Genomic DNA, 23,948 nt, shown 5'->3' with positions numbered 1-23,948 from the left:
GGGTAACCTGGACTGCAACAGTGAATACACTTGAACATCTACATTTATGGTAAGTGTACACAACTGTACTATGTTCTTCGTGTTTAACTGTTGCAGTCCTTACATTTGGGTAGAATCCCAAAGCTATGGTTGGGAGGCTGGAGTTAAACAGCATTAGGTGCGGCTATAAGGCCCTGCAGCACTGCAGTGGCAAAGCCTGCCCTGGACTTAAGAGTAAAGAGGCAAATGGTAATGCTTAGTAAAGGTGTGAACAGAGCTCCAAGCAGCAGCCTCTAGAATGTCTTTGGTTGGTACTCCTCTGAGAAAGGCTGCTGAAGTAGCTGCAGCTCTGGTGGAATGAGACCTAATGCCCTTGGGCACAGGTTTACCATGGTGTAAGTAGCAGAAGCGGATGCAGTGGCTTATCCACTTTGAAATTGCCTTTCCTTCTGATCCTGCAGCATATGACACTAGTAATTGCTCAGTTTATCTTAGAGCTTTTGTCCTGCTCAAGTAGAATCTCAGCTGTCTGTGTACGTCCAAGGAATGCAGAATTCTCTCCCCCTTCTTCTGCGGATTTGGATAAAAAGCTGGCAGATGAATTGTTTGGTTAAGAGCCACACTGGAAGCCACCTTAGGCATAAAAGTAGGATTTGTCCTCAGAGACACCCTGTCTGGGTAAAATATGATAAAAGGCTCTACAGCCATGAGGGCCTGTAGCTCTGAAACTCTTCTTGCTGAAGTAATTGCTAGTAGCAGAGCTGTTTTCCATAAGAACTTTAGATCAGCGGTAGCAGCTGGTTCAAATGGAGGCAGGGTGAGCTTTTCCAACACATAATTGAGGTCCCATGTAGGTAATGGTGATCTTCTAGGAGGCCTTAAATTTTGGCTCCTTTAAGATACTGCTTTAGTAAAGGATGAGAAAAGATTGTTGGCTCTGTATTGTAATGAGCCAAAATGGCAGAGGCATAGATTTTGATTGATGAGAAAGATGGGCCTTTGTCAAACATCTTAGTTAAGTATTGTAATATCTGAGGAATATTTGGTTCTGTTGTATCAGTTCCTTGTGCTTGATTCCAAGCACAGACTCTCTTCCATTTGTCAGCATAAGATTTTCTACTACTAGGCCTTCTGGCTTCCAAAATGACATCCATCACAGCTTTACTGAGAGGTGTTGTTTGTATGACTACATGATTAGCCATGCTGCCAGGTTCAGAGTCTGTAGTTGATTGTGCAGGATCTGATTGTTTTGCTAAGACAGTAGTTGCGGTCTTTGAGGCAATGTCCAAGCTGGGTATTGAGCCAAGTTCCTTAGGATTGGGTACCAGTATTGGCGGGGCCAGTCCGCGGCAATTAATATCATCTCTGGCTTCTCCTGTCTGACTTTTAGGAGGACCTTGGGTAGAAGAGGCAGAGGAGGAAAAGCATACACTGATAGGTTTTTCCAACTGAAGGATAGGGCATCCACTTTCCATGCTTGTCTGTGATAAGTCCTTGTGCAGAATCTTTTCAATTGATAATTTTGAGGAGAGACAAATAGATCTATGTCTGGGCTCCCCCATTTCTTTGTTATCATGCTGAAGACTTGTGGATTTAGTTTCCACTCATGAGGATCCATAAGATTTCTACTTAAATTGTCTGCCAGAGTGTTTTGTTTTCCTGGCAGGAATTGAGCTTGAAGATGTATTTGGTAGGTCAAAGCTGTGTCCCACAGTGCCATGGCTAATCTGCAAAGGAGGTATGAGTGTGTGCCCCCTTGCTTGTTTATATACCACATGACTGTGGTGTTGTCCATCTTTATCAGTAGTTGTCCTGGATGAAGTAAGTCCTTGATGGCTGCTAGGGCATTTTGAACAGCTAGCATCTCTTTCTGGTTGATATGTAGATGCATTTGTTTTGGTGTCCATAAGCTCTGAATGCATTTTCCTGCCATGTGGGCACCCCAGGCATAATCTGATGCATCTGTTGTTAAGGTTTGGCTGACAGGGAGTTTGCTTCCCACAAGTAATACAACTATTAACGTTTTCTGACATCAGTAAAAAGCAAGAAAAAAGTTTCCCTAATGGGGTACTTAGCTTTAGTGAAGTCTTTGGTTCTGAAACTCAAACTCGAATATTTCAGTAGTCGGCTGACCGGCACTTGCAAAATGCTTCTGCTTCGGGCACCGCACGGCAAATAAGACTAAAGAAAATGGCGTTGGCTGCATGTTTTATGCCCCTGACGTCATGGAAGAGAAGACAGCAACCAACGCAGGATACAAGACTTTGTAATTCAGGCCGAGTGAGGGCAACCTGCCAGCAAATTACCCAAATGTAATGACTGCAACAGTGAAACACGAAGAACATCAGCTCATTCACTAGTTTTTCACCTTACTAGGTAACAAATTATGTGAAACAGTAGAAAGTGAAAACTTTCCCTCAGAATCTACAATATCAATTATTCAGTGTGAATTGGGTTACTTGCTCTGTTTTTCCCAGATTTCCATGGAGACATTTTAACCTAACACTCCCAATGAGTAATTAACACATTAAAATACCAGCTGTGCCACAGACATAGGAGAGTGCATGATGGGATTGGTTACAGAATTATTACCTTCATATAGTTTTTTTCTTTCAGAGCTCGTACAAGTTCTGGCACTGTGGCTGATAAAGTGAATTCTGCAGCAATTTCAAGATCCTAAAAAAAATGAGAAGCACAGAGAAAAAGCTTCAGTACATAAATATTTAATTCTACAATGAATTTTCATGAAACAGAATTGGCCATACCTACCTTCCTTAGCATTTTTGCAAAACCAAGTGCTTTAGATGCTCTTTCCCTGGCTTCGTGAAATAACTCCTTCAGTGCTCGACTGGTCTCTATAACAGACCTCCTATACAGGAATGAAGTATACCATTACTGTTCTGCAATTAGCAGAAGAAACAGTGCATTTATTGAAACAATGGCATCTGAGATGTCTCAGTAAAAGATAAACAATGTTTTAATTTACTTGAGTAGTAAACACCTGAAGTGATCTTAATCAGCAGGTAAACAATAAACCATCAAGCAGTATCATTCAGCACTGAATCTAAAAGCTGCCACATGGGGACTCTCCTTTCACTAACAGGATATAATAATTGTATCCCCTCTCCCCATTCTAGACCCTTTCTTGATGAGGTCCAAACTAAGAGCTTTTTAAATACCTAATTTTAAATAATCAATGACAGATGTAGTCTTGAAATGGGACTAAACTGCAACTGGAGAACTACTAGTTAAATACAATTGTGTGCTCAATAATATGAGAAAAGTATGATGCAGTGTGGCAAGTACAGAGGACAGAAATCCCTTTAATGCTCTCAAAATATTGCGGCATATGTAGTCTATGGTTGGGAGGCATTTTTTTCTGTCATGATCTAGTTTTTCTCAATCTTTCGTATCCACAGTAACTCACTGAGCTGCTTAGTAACTTAGTTGCTACCGTTAACATGACATTACTAAAATCACTGCTGCATTCTAGTTGAATATTCCTATAGTTTCTGAATTTAAAATGTCTGAAACATTGCTGATTTGCAGTTTAATTGGTTCAATTAAGAAACACTGCCCTTTTTCAGTTCACTTTTGCACACATTAAGAGCTAATCCAACTTTTATTGGAGGTCTGCTGCACTACTTAAGCTTTAAGAGACTGCAGCTGGATACAAGGGTTATTTTACATGAAATATGTTTTCTTACATAGTAATATCAGAAGGAATGTGTGTGTGTGTGTGTGTGTGTGTGTGTGTGTGTGTGTGTGTGTGTGTGTGTGTGTATATATATATATATATATATATTATATACGATGTATGGACAAATATGCAGAAAGGAACAATGGGCTACTTCACTGAAAAAGCCAAATAAAGCAAGTATCAATTCCCCCACCTTAAATAACTACAACTACAATCTGGAGAATGTCAGGGTGCAGTGATGCAAAGAAAAAAACAGCAAAGCGAATAGCTCCCCCCCCCTTTGTTTTTTTACATCTTCAAAGGCAATTATTTCCTCTCTCTCTCTACAAATCATTTTCTAAACCTCAAATAAATAAACTACTGATTTGGAATGGTGAAATGTGGATTATCTAAATTATAACTACTGAACTGTCAAAAATGGACACTTCAGTTTTACAGAGTAAATTCATCATTTAAACTACTCTGATGATAAACTGACACTTTCATGCAACTAATGCATTACAGCAACTCATGGGGGGAAAATACATGTTTTAAAATAAACCTGCAACAAACTGTTTCACCAATGACAAGTACCCCAACATACACATACAAATACTGAGTGTAAGAATGCAGTCAAGTGCTGTAATGTTTTTCCGAACCATCACTAAATCACACAACCTATTTCTGTTAACACCAACTATTTCTGCAGATCACATTCATGTAAGCCAACAGTCAGTACTCAAAGAAAAAATACCTACCCAAATTTCCTTCCACTGCATGACTGAAAAAAAAAAACACCTTGTGGGCCCTAGTGTGCAGTAATAACTGCTTATCACGAAGACTGCTACAAAACTCATCGGTTATGTGAGTTATTAATATTGCTATTACTCTGGTCAGTCACAAACTAAGCTGCCAATGAAGTAAAAAAGTTAAACAAAGCTCACTGAGCTTTTTTGTGCCTTATTTGCTGTCACAGTTCAATAGCTTTTGTAAATGGCAAGCTGCTGTGCACGGCTTGGTTTCAACTCTCTGCTTTACACTACACTTGCTCATACACAAATGCCACTTGTATATGCTTATATGTATACATACACATGTATACATTTATAGATACGCAACACATTGGGTGACCATTCATCAGTGGCATTCTGAGTCCTGTTACGTCCATTCTAGTACAATGAATCATCGAGCTACTTATTTACTATTTGATAACTGGGTAAGTGGACTTCCATGATGACCCTTTCCAGCCACAACCCAAGTTTAGTGAGCAGCAAATACAACACTTTTGCAAGACAAAACCAGTACATAGTTTATCAAGACTCAGTCATAGTCCATGTAGGTGTACATGACCTGAGATGTACCTCCCTTGACTATATAGACTCATAGATTAGTAGTAGGCTAACTGCCCTTGTGAGCTATTTTAAGCCTAGCCAATTAACCCATGTGAGAATCAAACCATGCACACTGTGTCTGTACAGTAAATTAACCATTATGCCAACCTGAAGAGAGACATCATGGAGCTCTCAGAGTGTGCCCCAGGCTGGTATGAGCCTAGCACGGAAAAGCATTTTACCTCCTCCAAGGATGATGCCACAATACAAACAAAAGATGACAGACTTTAATAATTGGCTTAGTTTGAGTTTCTGGTGTCATTCTAAAGGGGTGCAATATTTGCCAACATGGAAGGAGATGGTCAACAGACCATGCTGCTTTTCCAGGGATGGTCTGCACCTCTTCTCTGTAGGCTTTTGAATATTAGCTAAAACACTGTTTTCCCCCATAGTGCCTTTTTTAGGCAATGCCAAAGTGAAAGTACTTCTAACACTGCAAATCAAAACCAAGAAAATCTGAAGGTATTATTGCTCAATGGAGTCTAAACAAAAAAACTCCACTCCCTAGAAGCTCTCTTCACCCTAGAGAATGCTGACATCTGTGTGGTCACTGAGACATGGTTTAAAGGCGCAGAGAGCACACCGACAGTGCAAGGTTATAATGCCTTCCACACAATTAGACCAGCTACTACAAAGACAAGGACTAAAGGTGGCGGTGTCTCAATTTACATCAAAAATAAATATACCTTAAGGCTGGTCAAATAAGACAATGCATTTGAACTACTACATGTTCAAATTACCATATGCAAAATCCAATACCACTTCCTTGCAAGCTATAGGTTCCCCCTCTATGACCCAGGAAACCTATACCATTGTATTTAAACTTACTGGAAACACTCACCATCCAACCTAATACCATATTCATGGGTGACTAATTCCCCCACTATTAACTGAGAATCCTATAGAACACCAAACTTACAGGTGCAGAGATTCCTGGATTTTGTAAACACAAACTCCCTGGACCAGATTGTCAATACACCAACCAGGGGTGCAACCATACTGGATCTGGTCCTCGTTAATACGGGAGACTGCTGCATACTCCCTAGTGTAATGTCTTCCCTGGTAAGGTCAGACCACAAAATGGTCTCCTTTGAAGTAAAAATAAAAATAAAACCTGGACTCCCAGCGTACCCTGGAATATTTAGGAGCTACTCTAAGGCTAACTTCCTGCTATTAAGTGATAACTTGGCAAAATTTCAAGTCCCCATAAACCCTGACAACACTGCTGTCTATGCAGAACTGTTCACAGAAACCCTGTACAAGCATGTTAATTGCAGCATAGAGGCAGCTGTACCCACCAGGAAGTAGTACAGAACTAAACCAAAAAACAAACTGCCCTAGTGTAATCATAAAATCAATAAGCTGTAGAACAGAGGAAAGAAAATTATGGCAACAATTAGGAGGTGCTGCACCCAGCAGGAAAAAAGCTCTCTCATCCAACTAAAACAACTCAGAGGACAAATAAAGTCTACCAAAGGCAAATTTTAGGTAAATCTGACCTTCAACGCCAAGGACAACCACAAGGCATTCTTTAGCAAAGTCCGCAACCTCAAAGGCAATACACAATTGTGCGCAGAGCTCATTGTAAATGGAGCCACATATACGGAGTCAGAAGATATAGCAAACTTACTGGCTGACAAATTCTGCTCCAACTTTACCCCTTTCCCCAGCAATCTTCCCTCAGGAAATACCATCAAATACAACTCCCCTGCTATCATTAGGGAACAGGTCCTTAAGGCCAAGAACACTGCATCAATGGGCCCCAGACAATATCCTAGGATGCCTTCTAAATAAAATAAACCCTGACCTATCAGGCCCTCTGGAATTGCTGTTTAACTGTTGCCTCCAAACAGGCTTCATGCCTTATGAATAAAGAACAGCTACAGTCATCTCTGCACAAAGGTGAGCCATCTACAGACCCCATAGGTCTCAATAGTCTTATATGTAAAGCCATGGAAAAAATTATCATGGAAGTGATCAATAATGTTAGAGTGGGGTGGAGCCTAGATAGCCAACTGAGAGCAGTGAATTTTGAGAGCTCCATAAACTAGTATAATATAGGAAAATGTTATTATTTTCAAGTTTAAAAAGTCAGAAATCTATAGATAAACTACTAATCTACATACATATCAATTTTGGTGGAGATATACAAATATTTTTATGTCAAGTAACTTGGAGATGTATTGTGTCACTGAATATGAACTCCTCAAGGAATTCTCACCCAGATTTTGCTTTGAAAAAGAACTGCAATTGATGACATCTACCTTACAGGAACTATGTTTGAAGATGGATGGCTTTAAAAATGACTTCGAAAACCTCAAATTAAATTCTCAAAAACGGACTGCTACTCTTACAGCAACACCATACAAAAATAGCAAATATAGAGACTTCTCTAAATTACATTGAAGGGAGTATCAAAGAGGAATAATTCCAAAAGGAATTTCTGCTTAAACAGAATACACAGCTGCTTAACAAAATAGATGACTTAGAAAGCAGGGAAAGGAGAAACAACATAAGGATCTTTGGTCTGCCTGAAAACACTGAAGGTGAAGACATTTCATTCTTAACAACCTGGATTCCTGAATTTTTAGACTTAAAAGAGGAACATTCATTTGGAATTGAAACGGCACATAGAGCACTGAGGAAACATGCTTCTAACTCAAGAAAAACTCCAGCTAGATAAAGAAGTTATGTACCTACCATAACGTTCCATGTTAGTTGTCTTCATCTCGCCGCCTTCTTGCTGGTTGGGATCGGAGCCGATCCTCGGCTCCGACTCGGCCATCTTCTATAGCTCGAGAGCTGTTTACTGGCTCGAGGCTACCCCTTATCCCATGATGCCTAGCGCTAGCTACCCAGATCTCGTTTGTAATAGCTAACCCCAGACTCAACCAGAGAAACAACCTGCCCAAGAACAGGTTGAACATACCTATCATACTCTCTAAGTCAATAGAGGAAACAAACCAGAGAATACTCAGCCAGTGAAACCAAAACTCCTCTCGATCCAATAGGACAGGGGGACGGAGGGTGGGACGCAAGAAGAAGGCGAGATGAAGACAACTAACATGGAACGTTATGGTAGGTACATAACTTCTTTATGTTAAGTTGTCTATCTCGCCTTCGTTCTTGCTGGTTGGGACAGCGTCCCTAGCACCTACAATCCTGGGCGGCTCATTGGAACAGACTCTTCAGAAAAGTGGAACCAAAGTCAGCTCTGCTCCTGGAGACCATATCTAGTTTGCAATGGGAAATAAAAGTATGAGGATTTGCCCACGTGGCAGCTGCACACACAGAATCCATGGGCAACCTAGATTGGAAGGCTACAGAGGTGGCCAAAGCCCTAGTAGAATGACCTTTTGGTTTGATAGGCAAGTCTGTTTCTCACCTGATAAATGAAGGTAATAATGTGAGACAACCACCTGGATAAAGTCACTTTGGAAACTGGGAGACCTTTTTTGCCTAGAGCATAGGAAAGGAATAGTTGGTCCAACTTCTTTGTATCCTTGGTCCTATGCAAGTAAAAACGCAAATGTCTATGAATGTCCAATTGGTGTAATTTGTATTCTCCCTTGTTGGTGTGGTTAGGGAAAAACACAGGGAGGTCTATAGATTGGTTCAAATTATTTTCTGAGCAGACTTTCGGAAGGAAAGATGGATTTGTCCTTAGAGCAACCCTATCCTTATGAAAAACCAAGTATGGAGGACGAACACATAGTGCCTGAAGTTCAGAGATGCGTCTGGCTGATGTAATAGCCACCAGAAAGAGTGTTTTCCAAGATAGGAATTTAATTGAGCAGGACGCTGCAGGTTCAAAGGGGGGGCATAATTAAAGAGGTTAGTACCAAATTAAGGTCCCAAGGAGGAGGGGGATCTTTCATTGAAGGTCTAAGGATAGAAGTCCCTCTTAGAAAGGCTTTACAGAGCTTATGAGACAATGTTTGAATTAGACAACCAAACATGAAAGTTAGAAATGGCCGCCAATTGAACCCTGATTGTAGCAGAAGCAGACCCAGAATGAAAGAGTTGTGCTAGGAACTCCAAAATTTCGTGGACTGGGGCTGAAAAGGGATCCATGTTCCTAGCCTCTGCCCAACAAGAAAAACGTTTCCATTTACTAGCATAAGTTTTTCTAGTCGTGGACTTGTGAGAGGACACAATCTCACGCACGGCTGGGGAAATGCTGGGAAGCCTGGCTAGGGTTGGAATTGGAGCAGCCAAGCTGTGAGCTGGAGTGTTTGAAGGGATTGATGCAACCCGCCCGATAGATGAATCAGCGGGTCTGGAATGGGATCCAGAGTCCGGGGCTGCTCAAGAAGGTAATGATGCAGGAACGGAAACCATATCTGTCGAGGCCAGTAGGGGGCAATGAGGATCATTTTGCAGCCCAACGATATAGCTTTCTGTATGAGCTTCGGTATCAGGGGAAACAGAGGGAAGGCATAAAGGATTCCCTGACGCCAATCGTGGACTAGAGCGTCTCTGGGAGAGTGACCTGGAAGCGGAAGAATGGAGAAGTAGTTGCTGTATTTGCTGTTGAAGGGGGTGGCAAACAGATTGCAGCAAGGCTGTCCCCATTTGCAGAAGATTAGATCCGCAACTACCCGATTCCGAGACCACTCGTGAGATATGAGAATAGCTCTGCTGAGCCTGTCCGCTATGACGTTGGACCTCCCAGGGATGTGCGTTGCAATCAGAAATCGTTGGGAAAAACTCGCCCACTGCAAGAGTCTGAGTGCTTCTCGACATAGGGGATAGGACCTGGTTCCGCCCTGCTTGTTGATGTACCACACCACTGACATGTTGTCCATTTGAATTGCAAAGGTCCCAGAAGGGAGAGAGTCCTGAAGAGCTTGCAACGCTAGGAGCACGGCTCTCATTTCTAGGATGTTTATATGCAGATGACACTCGTGAGGCTGCCAAGTGCCTTGGACTGTCCTGCCCTGATAATGCCCCCCCCCCCTATCAGGGAGGCGTCTGTGGTCACTGTGGCCACTGGAGGGGGCTGAATGAAGGGTCTGCCCTGAGACACTAGTGGGGAGACCATCCACCAGGAAAGGTGCCTTTTGCATGCTTCTGTAATCATGATCATGTGAGACATGGGCAGCTGTTGGAAAGACCATTGTGTGAACAGAAGCCACTGAAGGATTCTCATGTGAAAGCGGGCCAGAGAGATTAGAAGAATTGCCGCTGCCATGGAACCAACAGTTTGAAGGACAAACCTGACTTGGATCCTTTTGCTCTGCATTAGAAATTTGAACTTGCTGGCGAATTGTAGACACCCTGTCTGGCGGCAGCCTTGCGGACATGTTCCTTGTGTCTAAGTCTGCTCCTATATAGGTAATAGACTGACAGGGCAACAAGGCAGATTTTTCGAAGTTTATTGTGATGCCTAGCTGGGAGCAGATTGTGATTGTGTAGTCCCTGGATTGGAGAAGTTGATGCATGGTAGTAGCAGTGAGGAGCCAGTCGTTTAGATATGGAAACACCTGGAATCCTCGATGCCTCAAGTGAGCCGTGACCACTGCCATACACTTGGTGAACACCCTGGGGTTGTGGTGAGACCAAAGGGCAGAGCTCTGAACTGGTAATGACTGGCTCCCAGCCGGAAGCGAAGGAATCTCCTTGAACGCCTGTCCATTTTGATGTGATAGTACGCATCTTGAAGATCTATGGAGCACATCCAATTGTCCTGACCCAAAAAAGGGTAGAATGGACTGTAGCGTGACCATCCGAAACTTTGTTCTTTGAACAGACTTGTTCACTCTGCGGAGATCCAGAATTGGTCTCCATTCCCCATCTTTTTTGGTACCATAAAGAACCTTGAGTAAGTTCTGGATCCGTGTTGGTCTGCTGGGACCTCCTGGATGACTCTTTTTCTAGCAGTTTTGAAACTTCTATGACTGCTTGGATCCCTCACATTGGGTAGAACATCTGGAAGGGATTTGCTTGAAGGTAAAGGGGGCTGAGAGAAGGGAATTTTGTAACCTCTGGATATACTTGACCATACCCATTTGTCTTGGTTTAATTTTGCCAGGCTTTTGGGTACAGAGAAAGTCTTCCCCTGACTGCCGCCAGAGGAGGGCAGTTGGGCAACCCTTCAGGGATGCTGAAAGGGCTTCTCAGAGAAAGATTCTCTGTTGCCCTGGTTCTGCGTACCCCCTCTGCCACGAGGGCAGCATCTGTTGTTGTTGTGTTTCCCCCTCTGCCCCTGGAGGAAAAATCGCTACGTGTGTCAGGCGAGGCTCCCTGGGATTTTCGGAACCACATTTTACCACTCTTCTGACCCTTGGGGTATGGTTTGGAAGGAGTGGAAAAATGGACTCCCACAGAAGAGAGAGTCTTGCCTTCTTGCTCGCATCTAGTCAAAGTGTCTTTCACCTGTGGTCCAAAAAGAAAGAAACCATCAAAGGGGGTGTTGGTGAATGACGCTCTAAAGGGTTCCGCAAAATTACACAGCCGCATCCAGGCATGTCTCCTCAGGGCCACACCCGTACCTGCGTCTCTACTTGCACCATCGGCTGCATAGGAAATGAGCCTCATGGAGGAGTTGACTACAGAATTAAGGGTAGCCAGCTGGGAAGCCACTTTAGCTTGAGCCCCCTCACTGATGGATCTTGAAGGGCATCTCCGAGCTCTTTAAGGGGATCCCTCTGAAGCCGGATAAAATGGCATAAGTAGTTCAGTGACCTCATAGAAAAGGTCGCTGAAGCAAACATTTGCTTCCCATATCTGTCCATGGTCCTAGACTCCTTGTTAGGAGGATGGACAGACGAAGAAGTTTCTGCTAACTCCTTTTTCGTGGCTGCTGCTACCACCACGGCATTAACAGGAACACCTTTTGAAAGGAATTGCTTGTCCTGGGGTGCTGTAATGAATTTACCAGGTGGTCTCTGAGTTCGTTCCACTGTATCCGGAGCTGACCAAGCCTTTCGAGCCACCACTGACAAAAGTGGATCGAAAGGCGGAGAAACCCAGGAGGTGGAAGGTCGGGAACCGAACGCATCCAGGAATACAGACTCATCCTCGGTAGGGGCTAGGGGATTCCAGTTCCCCCTCTGCTTAGTCATTTCGAGGATGTCAGAAAAGGAAACCTCTTCAGAGGGGGATCTCGGGGACCCTTCCGAGTCATCTAAGTCTGTATCAGAAGTGACAGACTCAGGGGAGTCAATGTGCTTCCTCTTTCACTTTTTCTTACGAGGGGGCTCCTCTGAATAGTCAGGGGATGCCTCGGAAGAAGAGGAAACACCCAATGGGGTGCCCTGCAGCACCGGTTCCTCAAGCTTGGGTTCTGGAGGAGGAGCAGAGGTTGGCACAGGCACTACAGGGGACGGAGCCGATGGGGCCGATAGTGGCGCTGACTCAGTGGCCAGCACACTCCTCATGACATCAAAGGTATCCCTGCCACGATGCAGAGAAGACTCCGGTTCCAAAGAAATCGTAATCCTTCTCCGCACCGAGGGTGATGGCTCCGAGGCCGATGTAGGAGCTGAGCTCACCTGTGCCGAAGCTCCGAGAGGGAGAACGGGGTCAAACAAGGGTCCGATGCCACTTGCCCCCTCGGAGCTGACGAGGGAGCCCCACGCCCAAATCCCTCGACGAACGGCACCACCAAGGGAATCGGAGCAGACGACAGAACCAAAGGAGAAAGAGTTATTGGAGCTGACGGTTCCACTACTCGAACCCCAATGAACTCCGGCTCCGAGCTCAATGGAATCGAAGGAGGAACATCGATAGAAGTGGACGGAGCCGACACCTGTTGAGGAGGGCTGGACAACATCTTGGCAAGTGCCTGCGACTTAAGCAACCTACTGACCACTCTCTCCACGTCGTGATCCAATAGCATAGAGGATCGAGAGGAGTGAGATGATCTGTGACTGCACTTGCTCTGAAGCAGGAGAGACTGAGGAGCCGAATTAATCGATTGCAGAGAGGGTGACCTCAGCCTCCTGTGGCTCTGCGACGGCTCCGAAGTTTCTGATGGAGCCAACGGGGAGACAGTCTTATCGGTTCCAGCAGGAACAGAATTAGCAGGTACAGTCTGAACCAAAGATGGCTTCACACTTGGAGCCGAAGATTTGGATGATTTTGGGGATTTCACAGGCTGAGTCTTGGCCGGTGAATCCTGGGGCTTTAAAAGGCCCCTAAGAATAAGCTTATTCTTACGCTCCTGCAGAACTCTTGGACTAAATGCATGGCAAATAGAACAAGAGTCTTGCAGGTGCACAGCGCCTAAGCAATATACGCAATAAGTGTGCCCGTCTGTCAGAGACATTTTGTGACAGCATGAGTCACACTTCTTGAACCCAGAGACCTTGGATTCTTTAGACATCCTGAAACCAACAAGACAACACTAGCTAATAACCAATATACAGTCTACAGAAAAAAACACCGAAAGTACAGTATAATACAGACTAAAGTTTTTTTTTTTTTTTTTTTAGGAAGCATCTAACTCAAACAGCTGGCCTAACAAGAAAGTATAAGGAAAGCCTCTAACCTAAACGGCTAACCTGATAATAAAAGGATAAGGAGGGGGAGGGGTAGAACTCTCTAATTAAAATGAGTTCTAAGAGGAGAGGGAGGACTACAAAAAAATACACGCAACTACCACAACAAGTATAAAACTAAAAATAAGAATACCCTACTAAAAAAGTTCTATAATAAACTCAATACAAGCCTGAGCCAGAAAAACGACACCTCGCAGGTGAAGCGGCAAACGAGATCTGGAGAGCTAGTGCTAGGCATCACGGGATAAGGGGTAGCCTCGAGCCAGTAAACAGCTCTTGAGCTATAGAAGATGGCAGAGTCGAACAAAGGTGAGATAGACAACTTAACATCCATAGTTATAAAATTTCTTTCATTTCTGTACAAGGAACTAATATTAAAATCTGCTTGGAGAAAATCATCCTTAAAATACAATCAAAGCCTGATAAGTTCTGACAATGATTATTCTTTCCAGAATACTAGAACAAAGGAAAAAAAAGTCTGGCCAATAATAAAACCATTGAAATAAAACAACATTAAAGCACAGCTGGCCTTTCCAGCCAAGATAAAAATATTTTTTGCCAATGAGATGATGAACTTTAATAACTTAGAAGCTGCTTTATTCATCAAAAACAACACAGTGTCTATCCCAGAAGGACTGGAATGGATGGCCCCTACTCTTAAAAAAAATAAAAGAAACAAATCATTGGACTGATGCTAGAAAGAAGAAACAAAAAATGTATTCCAAAATAGCTATCCCAAAAAAATAACTAACTACATCTCTCAAAGTATCAAATGATATGGTACATCACTTGTCATCTGTTTTTATTTAAAAAAAAAGAGGGTTTCTTAAACAACTGAGAAACAGTAATTGATTTATTCAGAATGATCAGAGAGTCTAATAATTCTTCACAAACAAAGGTAGGTCAAGAAGGGTTACTATTTACATTATATATAAGCCACACAAAGCAACATATAATACAAACAGACGTTTCTATTCCCCTACTTGAACTCAATGAATACTTATCTTGTTAATTTTTCATTGAGTTTACTTATAATAATTTAAATAATTAATTAACAAATTCAACAAGGTACCATTCATCAGAGTTCAAACTCAAATGTAACAAATTAACATCATATATAATAGCAGTAACAGCAGTGTGTTTTGAAAAAAAAAATGCTGTCATGGAGACTAATGCCTTCTTCAGTTAAAGTATGATTTAGCAATGTCATGTATATCCTGGTTAAATAATAGTAGCAAGCTCTTAGTACAAACATCATCATTGTTGTCTCTTTCGGCTTTTCCCGGTTAGGGGTCGCCACAGTGGAACTCCGGTCCGCTAATGACTGGCAGTAAACTTTTACGTGCTGGCTTGCCGGGCCTAATGCACAACCTTCAACGAAGGAACGCCCATTCACACATGTCGACACACAGAAGACGCTCTAACTGAGAATCGAACGGGCAACGTCTGTGAGGCGACAACGCTACAGCAGCACTACCACCGCAGTATGAGTACAAACATCATCATTATTCTGTCTAAATATAGTTAATATTAATTATGGCAGGTATCACAGCTACGAGTGCTGGTTGATCAATCCTGATATGGTGTGCATGGATGCAGTAGTGTCTGGCAGCTAGTACAAATGTCATTATTGTTCTGTCTAAACATAGTTAATATCAATTATGGCAGGTATCATAGCTTCAAGTGCTGTTCGATAAAGCCTGACATGGTGTGTGTGGATGTAGCTGTGTCTGGCAGCTCTTGTACGTTGCAGTTTTCGTCTCTGGGAAACTGTGGGTTGCGGCTTGTGATCGAAGTTTACTGACACTTGTATATTAGGAAGAGACATTTGGTGTTTTTGCCTGGATCCAGGGGAAGGGGGGTAGATAAAACTGATTTGGGATATTTTGGAAGAGAATAGCTTGTTTATACATCTGCTGAGTGAAGGGTGGGAAGGCTGGAAGAATGTGTTATCTCTTGTTGTGGTGACTTGTTGGGAGGTTTTTTTTTTTTTGATCGGTTTGCTCTCCGTTCTTTTCCTAGCTGCTGCCTCGCTAAAAGGGAGGGAATTTAGGCTTGAAGTTGCAGCGAAGTGAAGCTTTGCTTCAGGTGCATCGCGAGACTCTGGTATGCAGTACACAGACACACTAACAGAAACAGTTGCTCCCAGGTTGCTATGGTGACAGAGTGACGATAATGCTTAAAGGCTCTCAGGAGCCTCCAAGATGATTCTCGGCAATGAAGTTTTTGGTTTAAAAAAAAAAAATATATAGATATATATATATATATATATATATATATATATATATATATATATATATATATATATATATATATCATAAAAGGGCTGTTTTAAACCACATGTACATATATTGATGGTCTCGCAACACTTTGTTTAGCTCATTTAAGTTGATTCTTGATTAAAAAAAAAAAAATAAGCACAATTTTACATTTAAAATGTATTTTGGTCCAAACACATTAAGGACTTACATAAGAGTGGAAGTTTGAGTTATTGTGAAAGACTAAGAGCGCGGTACCCCCTTTGCAGTGGGGTCTGGGAGGTGAGCATGCTCGGACGTGTTGGGGATATGGGGATATCTGATTCTAGGGGTGTTTGGGGTTGCCAGGAAGTGCTAGAGAGTCATCAGATTCCTTTGTGGAAATATCTGTGGGAATGGAAGGTGTGTTGAGTGGTTCACTGGCAGAGTGGTCACTGCATGGAATAGGCTGGTAAAATGGAACAGGACAAATATTGGTTTGGATATTTTAAGAACAGCCTGGAAACACACCACACCACATGAACTAGTGAATGGTATTTAATATAAATATAAATCCTTATATGCAGGAAATGGGGGCGAAGAGGGATGCACTGATAATTAAAATGCACTAACTTTCATCACTGTTGTTGTATCTTTCGGCTTTTCCCGGTTAGGGGTCGCCACAGCGGAACTCCGGTCCGCTAATGATTGGCAGTAGATTTTTACATACCGAGTTGCCAGCTCTGACGCACAACCTTCAACGAAGGTATGCCCATTCACACATGTCTCCACACAGAAGACGCTTTAGCTGAGAATCGAACAGGATAACGTCTTTACTGTGAGGTGACAACGCTACCGCAGCACCACCACCGCAGTTCACAGAAAAACAAACTTGATGCTTTAACTAAGTTAGCAACAAAGTGATTACTTTAATGCTGGCAAACAATGAAATATAACTTCTGATGAATCAAGTAAAATACATTGTATTATAAAACATTAGGTATAAATATTATTACCATTTATTTAAATTAAATAAGTTTTGAAAGACATCAATAATGGTGAATATGTCAAATAACTGTGTACTATAATCTTTTACTGAGGTTTTATATATGATGCATCCTACTTTACTATGATTTAACTGCTTGTCATCTATCTTTCATGTAAATATTAACTGCTTATACAATAAGTAGACATTTATATATTATATTAGAATTCTGTCTAATCTACAACAGTACTATATCTGTTCAAAATAATATAAATATTGCTTATTCCCATTACAAATATTCTCCACATGATAATTCAATTTATGGAGCTCAGATGTTCTGGATTGTCAAGGTATGAGTGATAATCTGATGGATTTAGGTTTATCCATCAGATTAGGAATGATTTTCATTCCATGGCTAGTGCGGATCTTAGTTTTGTTAACATTTATTAATTTAAATGTATTTCACAAAAAAAACGTTTAATATGCCTGACCAAAACATTACTTTATTGGTAAACACTCAAAAGTATAAAACTGATAATTTCATTTAAAAGCTCAAACATTTACTTTACACTTATCAGAGGAAAATGTTTAATAGTCAGAACAAAAAATACATAGTCTAACTTAAGATGGATTAAACTTTATTATCTTTAAATACCAATGGCTTAAACAATCCTAGCAAGAGATCAAATCTACTGAAATATTTAAAACTGAACAAAGCACAAATTGTCTTCCTTCAAGAAACTCATTTCAAAACAAATGACAATTACAAACAGAATCCTAAGGAATATATGATATTGGCACAATCCACTTATAAGACAAAGACAAAAGGGGTAAAAATTTTATGGAAAACAAATGTGATTAACCCAGAAATCATCTTTAAGTATGAAGCTAAAGAAGGCCTTATGGCATTAGTAACAGTTAAGTATAATAACAGAACATGGACCATAGCCAATCTATACTGGTTCCCAGGCATTGGAACAGGAACTGTTAAAAAAAACTTGGATTTCATTTCAAATAACTATAAAGGCAACTTAATATTAGGAGGAGATTTTAACTGTGTGTTTGATATTTCTGAAACTACAAATAAAAGACCGCTGCGTACGTCTGCTATATCAAAAGCTTAAAAAAGTGGGTAGAATAATTTCATCTTGTAGATGCTTTCAAATATAAAGAAGATAAATCTTTGTTGTTTTCCCATCAAGATCACAGATTTGGTACCCAAATTAGAAGAGATAAAATATTTGCTGCCCATGACTTGCACTCTAAAATCATTAATTTCTCAATCACTCCCTGCTCCTTTTCAGACCACAATTCATTGATACTAAAACTTAAAAATGGGTACAAACCATTAATCTTTAACACCAGAATTCCAGCATATATAACTAAAATTAAAGAGTTCAAACCTTGGTTATCTAAATTACAGTTCTTCTTAGATATCAATTACACCACAGAGATAAATAAAATAATGATATGGGGCTCATTAAAAGCTTACATATATGGTAAAACCCTAACTTAGTTAAAAAAATAAATCAGAGAATGGGATTCTGAATTATTAGATCTACAATCCAAACTTTTGTCAATAAAAGATGAAAAAAATCAAAATCATTTGGAGATGAAAAAGAAAGAAGTATTAAACAATAAATACAATGAAATGTGAACACACAAAACTAATTTAGCTTTAGAAAAAATAAAAATTAATACCTTGGCCACTTCTCCCAAATATCTACATAATTTATCCACAAGAATCAAAATACAATCAAAAGCTAATAACAATAAAAGCATCTTCCTTGAAAAAAAGGAAAATGTCTCTGATATAGGTGACATTCTTCATAACTATAGAAATCACTATATGGAACATTTCCAAAAAGAAAATATACATATCACTCAAATAAATCTATATGAAAAATGTTCTAATATAAAAAAAATACTAGAAAAATTAAAACTAGATCTGCAAGCACCCTTATCCTACAAAGAAATTACAGATACAATAAAAGAGGGTAAAAATAATAAAGCTCCAGGTATAGAAGGCATAATTATGGAAATATATACACTTTTTCCTTCAAAGATACTATCCCTCTTCCATAAAACTCTTAGAAATTCAGTCACAAGTTTTAATACCACCCTCTTGGAGGTATTCCTTAATCATACCAATCCTAAAGGAAAACAAATCCCCAAACCTCTGCACCTCATATAGACCTATATCATTATTAAATAATGACTACAAGATATTTATGACAATATTAACTAACAGAATGAACATACCACTATCCAAAACAATAAATAATGATCAAACTGGATTTATACATCATAGACACATGCATGACAATATTAAAAGGATAATTTCTCTTACAGATTATGTTAATAAAGAAAATACAGAAACAGTCATAATTGGCATAGATATAGAGGAAAAATAAGTTATGTACTCACCATAACGTTCCATCTGAGTAGGTAACTTCATTTGTCAGCAACCTCTGGGTATCGGATCTGACCTGGATCCGAGCCGGCAGCTTTCCAAGCTAAAGATCCGAGCTCCAAGCTCCTCCCCCTTACCCATAATATCCTACCTCCTTCCAGACCTCAGATCGCGTTTGCCCATTATACAATTTCACCAAGACAAAACAACAACCTAAAAAACATCCTAACCTAGTGAATACCAACAGGCTGAATCATTGTAGGATTCAGATAGCCAAAGGACCAGGTTAGGGGGAAGGAGGGGGGGTCGGCTGCTGACAAATAAAGTTACCTACTCAGATGGAACGTTATGGTGAGTACATAACTTCTTTATCTGAAGTAGTTAACTTCATTTGATCAGCAACCTGTGGGACAGAGTCCCCAGCTACCAAACACTTGGGAGGTCCTTAAGGAAGGATATTCCGGAGCACTGCAGAGCCAAAAGCTGCCCTTCCTTTGGATATTAAATCCAATTTATAAAGAGATAAAGGTATGAGAGGAAGCCCAAGTAGCCGCAGAACAAATGTCATCCAAGGGCACTCTTGACCAGAACACAGCAGAAGTAGCCATAGAACGGGTAGAATGAGCATGAACCCCTAAGGGCTCTGGCCGACTAGATATCTTGTATGTGAGCAAAATGCATTGAGAAATCCATCTAGCTAAAGTCACCTTCAGAAACTGGATTACCAAAGAAGGGCTTCGCAAAGGAAACAATGAGCTGCTCTGACTTGCAAAAGGCAGCTGTTTTGTGCAGGTAAAAAACACAATTGTCTATGAACATCTAACAAATGAAGTTTGTATTCCCCTTTACTCTGATAGGGAAGAAAACAGGTAGATTAATGGACTGATTGATGTTCGCCTCAGAAGCCACTTTAGGTAAGAAGGAAGGGTTAGTCCTGAGAGAGACTCTGTCCTTATGGAAAACAAGATATGGGGGGGTTAGCACAAAGGGCCTGGAGCTCTGACACCCTTCTAGCTGAAGTAATAGCTATTAGGAAAGCAGTTTTCCAAGATAAGAATTTTAAATCAACAGAAGCTGCAGGCTCAAAGGGTGGTCCAGTTAGAGCCTGAAGGACCAAGGTTAGGTCCCATGGGGGAACAGCGTTCCTAGTAGGAGGTCTCAAAAGGAAGGTGCCTTTCAAGAAGGTCTTACAAATCTTAGTGGAAGCTAAAGGACTAAGATTGTTTCCAATGTGAAAATGGGAAATGGCAGCCATTTGAACCTTTACAGTAGAAGAACTGGCCCCTTGCTGAAAAATATGCAATAGGAAATCAAGCACTGCTGGAATGGGAGCAATGAAAGGATCCAAACTCCTATGCGAGGCCCAAATGGAAAACCGTTTCCATTTGCTGTTGTAAACCTTCCTGGCAGAAGGCTTATGCACCGCTACCAGGATGGATCTAACTGCTGACGAGATACCGGGAGTCCTGGCAACTAATGGAACTGGATCAACCAAGCTGAGAGCTTGAGGTCGTCCAGATTTGGAATTTCCAATCCCGAAGGATGAGAAATCAGATCCAGGATGGGATCTAAGATCCAAAGAAAAGCTACAAGATGAGACTGTAGGTACAGGAACCAGGTCTGATGAAGCCAGAATGGGGCTATGAGGATAATCTTGTTCCCCAACCGACGAGCTTTCTGTAAATGTTTTGTCATCAACGGAAGAGGAGGATAAGCATAAAGAAGACCGGATGGCCAAGCATGGACTAGAGCGTCTCTGGGGCTTCCCCCCCCCCCCCGGGGGGGGGATTAGAGAAATACTCGCTGCACTTCGCGTTTGATGGCAATGCAAAGAGATAGCAGCAAGACTGACTCCACTTGCGGAAGATCTGTTTCACTACTAAGGGGTTCAGAGACCACTCGTAAGGCGAGAGGATAGTTCGACTCAGCTTGTCCGCTAGGATGTTGGACCGACCCGCAAATGTGTGTTGCTAACAGAAAACGGTTGGTGGATATCGCCCAGTCCCACACTCTCATGGCCTCTCGGCAAAGAGGGTAAGACCTGGTCACCCCCTGTTTGCTGATGTACCAAACCACTGACATGTTGTCTGCCTGAATTGCAATAGTCCCTGGAGGGAGAAAGGTATGAAGAGCTTGCAATGCTGGAAGCACCGCTCTCATCTCCAGAACACTGATATGCAGAACGGTCTCTTGTGAGAGTCCACGTACCTTGGACAGTTCTGCCCATGCAACCCCACCCAAGGCGAGAAGCGTCCATGGTTACCGTGGCTTGGTGTTGTGGCATTATGAACGGTCGTCCTTCCCGAAGCTCTCGAGATTGGAGCCACCATATGAGGGAACTTCTCCAAACTCTGCTGAGGGGGACTGGAGAGTCCGAGTGTTGAAGGATGGACCACTGGACCTACAAGGTCCACTGGAGAACCCTCATGTGCAAGCGAGCTAAGGGCGAAAGGTTGATTGCTGCTGCCATGGACCCTAAGGCTCTCAGGACTAACTCCGCTGATGGGGCTGGAGACTGAAGGAGTGCTAGAATGTGAAGGGTTAAGTTGCGAAGTCTGTCCGACGTCAAAAAGGCCTTGGTCTGAAGCATGTCTATTCTGGCCCCTATGAAGTCCAGGACTTGGACTGGTTGAACGGACGATTTCTTGTGATTTATAATGATCCCCAACTTGGAGGATAAAAGCAGGAAGCAATCCCTGGCTGAGCAAAGTAGATGCCTGGTGGAGGCGGCAAGGAGCCAGTCGTCCAGGTAAGGAAAAACCTGTATTCCCTGAAGTCTCAGGTGGGCCGCTACTACTGCCATGACCTTGGTGAACACCCTGGGGGCTGTGGTGAGACCGAATGGTAGGACCCTGAACTGGAAATGACTGTCCCCCAACCGAAAGCGGAGAAACCTCCTGGATCGCCTGTCCATGAGAATGTGGTAGTACGCATCCTTGAGGTCTATGGAGCACATCCAGTCTTTCTCCTGCAACAGGGGGAGAATGGATAGAAGAGTGACCATCCAGAATTTCCCCTTGGCAATGAAGAGGTTCACTGCAGAAAGGTCGAGAATTGGTCTTAAGCCCCCCGTCTTTTTTGGCACCAAAAAGAACCTGGAGTAGTTGCCTAACCCTGACTGGTCTGGGGGGACGTGCTGGATGGCTTTTTTTTTCTAGCAGCTTCTTTATTTCTAAAGCTGCAGCCTCCCTCTGACTGGACGGAACATCGGGGAGGAGCCTCGATTGAGGAGGAAGATTTACGAAGGGAATAGAGTAGCCTCTGGATATTATTCGAAGCACCCAGCAATCTGACGTGAACTCCCATTGTGCCAGGTGCTTTGAAAAACGCCCCCCCCCCCCACTGCCTCCAGAGAGGAGCAGTCGGGCAACCCCTCAGGGCTGCTGAGTGGGTCGATCAGAAAACGGTTCCCGCGACCCAAAATTCTTCGGGCCCCCCCCTCTGTCTCTGGGCCGATGTCCACCTTGTCCCCCTCTGCCTCTGAAGGACGAAGGGTCCGGAGCGTAACGGGACTGCTAAGACTTCCAGAACCACATCTTCTTTTGTCCTCGCTGGTTCCTGGAAAAAGGACCTTTGAGGAGTCGAGAAGCGGATTCAGACGGTGACAGCGTCTTCCCGTCTTTCTCGCTCTAGAACAATGTATCGCGGATGGTCTTGCCAAACAGGGTAGAACCGAAGGGAGCGTTCGCGAAGGACGCCTTGAAGGGTTCCGCAAAATCACAAAGTTGGAGCCAGGCGTGATGCCATAAGGCGATGCCTGATCCGCTGGCTCTAGCGGCCCCCTCCGTGGCATGGGAGAGTAGCCGCATAGACGTGTTCAATACCAATTTTAGAGTGGCCATGCGAGTTGAGAAGGTCCGTTTGTCCTCGGCCGACATGGACTCAGGGGGAAAGACAGCATATTCCTTCACCAGATCCCGCTGAAGCCTAATCACATGGGCCAAGTAATTCAGCGCCCTTATGGAAAAAGGTAGTCAAAGCAAACATCTGCTTTCCGATACGATCCATCGTCCGAGACTCCTTATCAGGAGGATGGACCGAGGAACTATCCTGTGCCAGTTCCTTCTTGGTGGCAGCCGCCACCACCATGGCACCTACCAGGGAACCTTTACTCCACGCTGTCCTATCCACAGGGGGGCTAAGGATCTTATCTGGTCTCCTGGGGAATGGCTCTACAGTGTCCGGCTCCTTCCACGCCCTGGTAGTAATGAGGTCTACCAGGGGGCCGGCTGGAGGGGACACCCAAGAGGTAGACAAGCCTGCGTCAAATGCCTCCAGAAACACAGACTCATCCGAGGAAGGCTTTTGGGCTGACCACCCTCCTTTTAGGTGTAGCATTTCCATGTCTCCAAAGGAGACTTCTTCGGGCGGTGACCTAGGGGAACCTTCCCCTTCCTCTAAATCGGTGTCATCCGTGAGGGACTCGGGGGAGTCCAAGTGCCTCCTCTTACACTTGCGTTTGTGAGGGACGTCCTCGGTGGGACTGTCAGAGGAGGGCACACCAACAGGGTCATGTTCCTCCAGTGGAATTGGGTGGGGTGTCGACGCAGGCTGTCCCTGAGGCCGGATGATGGAAGACAAGCCCGTCTGTGAGGGAGTGTTGGCTGGATCCGTAGCAGGAGCAGGGGATCTCGAAAATCTCGAAAGGACCCACTCCACCACGTCGAACGCCGAAGGTGAGCTGCGCTCTCTCGGTTCCATGAGCAACACCCTCGGATCCGACACAGGGATCGGGGTCAGAGCCGAAACGATTGGACCCG

At 42.9% G+C, this 23,948-nt stretch overlaps 1 protein-coding gene across 1 annotated transcript in view; it reads right to left on the bottom strand.

Annotated features, from left to right (window-relative positions):
* Nucleotides 1-23,948, bottom strand: part of MAP3K4 (mitogen-activated protein kinase kinase kinase 4) — a gene marked incomplete in the record, with an annotated part of 2,414,579 nt that overhangs the window by 970,515 nt on the left and 1,420,116 nt on the right. The window contains 2 exon segments of the mRNA XM_044068025.1: nt 2,572-2,655; nt 2,749-2,848. Of these exon segments, the coding sequence (XP_043923960.1) occupies nt 2,572-2,655; nt 2,749-2,848 (184 nt within the window).

The sequence above is a fragment of the Protopterus annectens genome, chromosome 1.part0, assembly GCF_019279795.1.
Source record: "Protopterus annectens isolate FY-2018-M chromosome 1.part0, PAN1.0, whole genome shotgun sequence".
NCBI lineage: Eukaryota > Metazoa > Chordata > Ceratodontiformes > Protopteridae > Protopterus > Protopterus annectens.
Note: the sequence above shows the minus strand (reverse complement) of the source record. Positions and strands in the feature narration are given on the sequence as shown.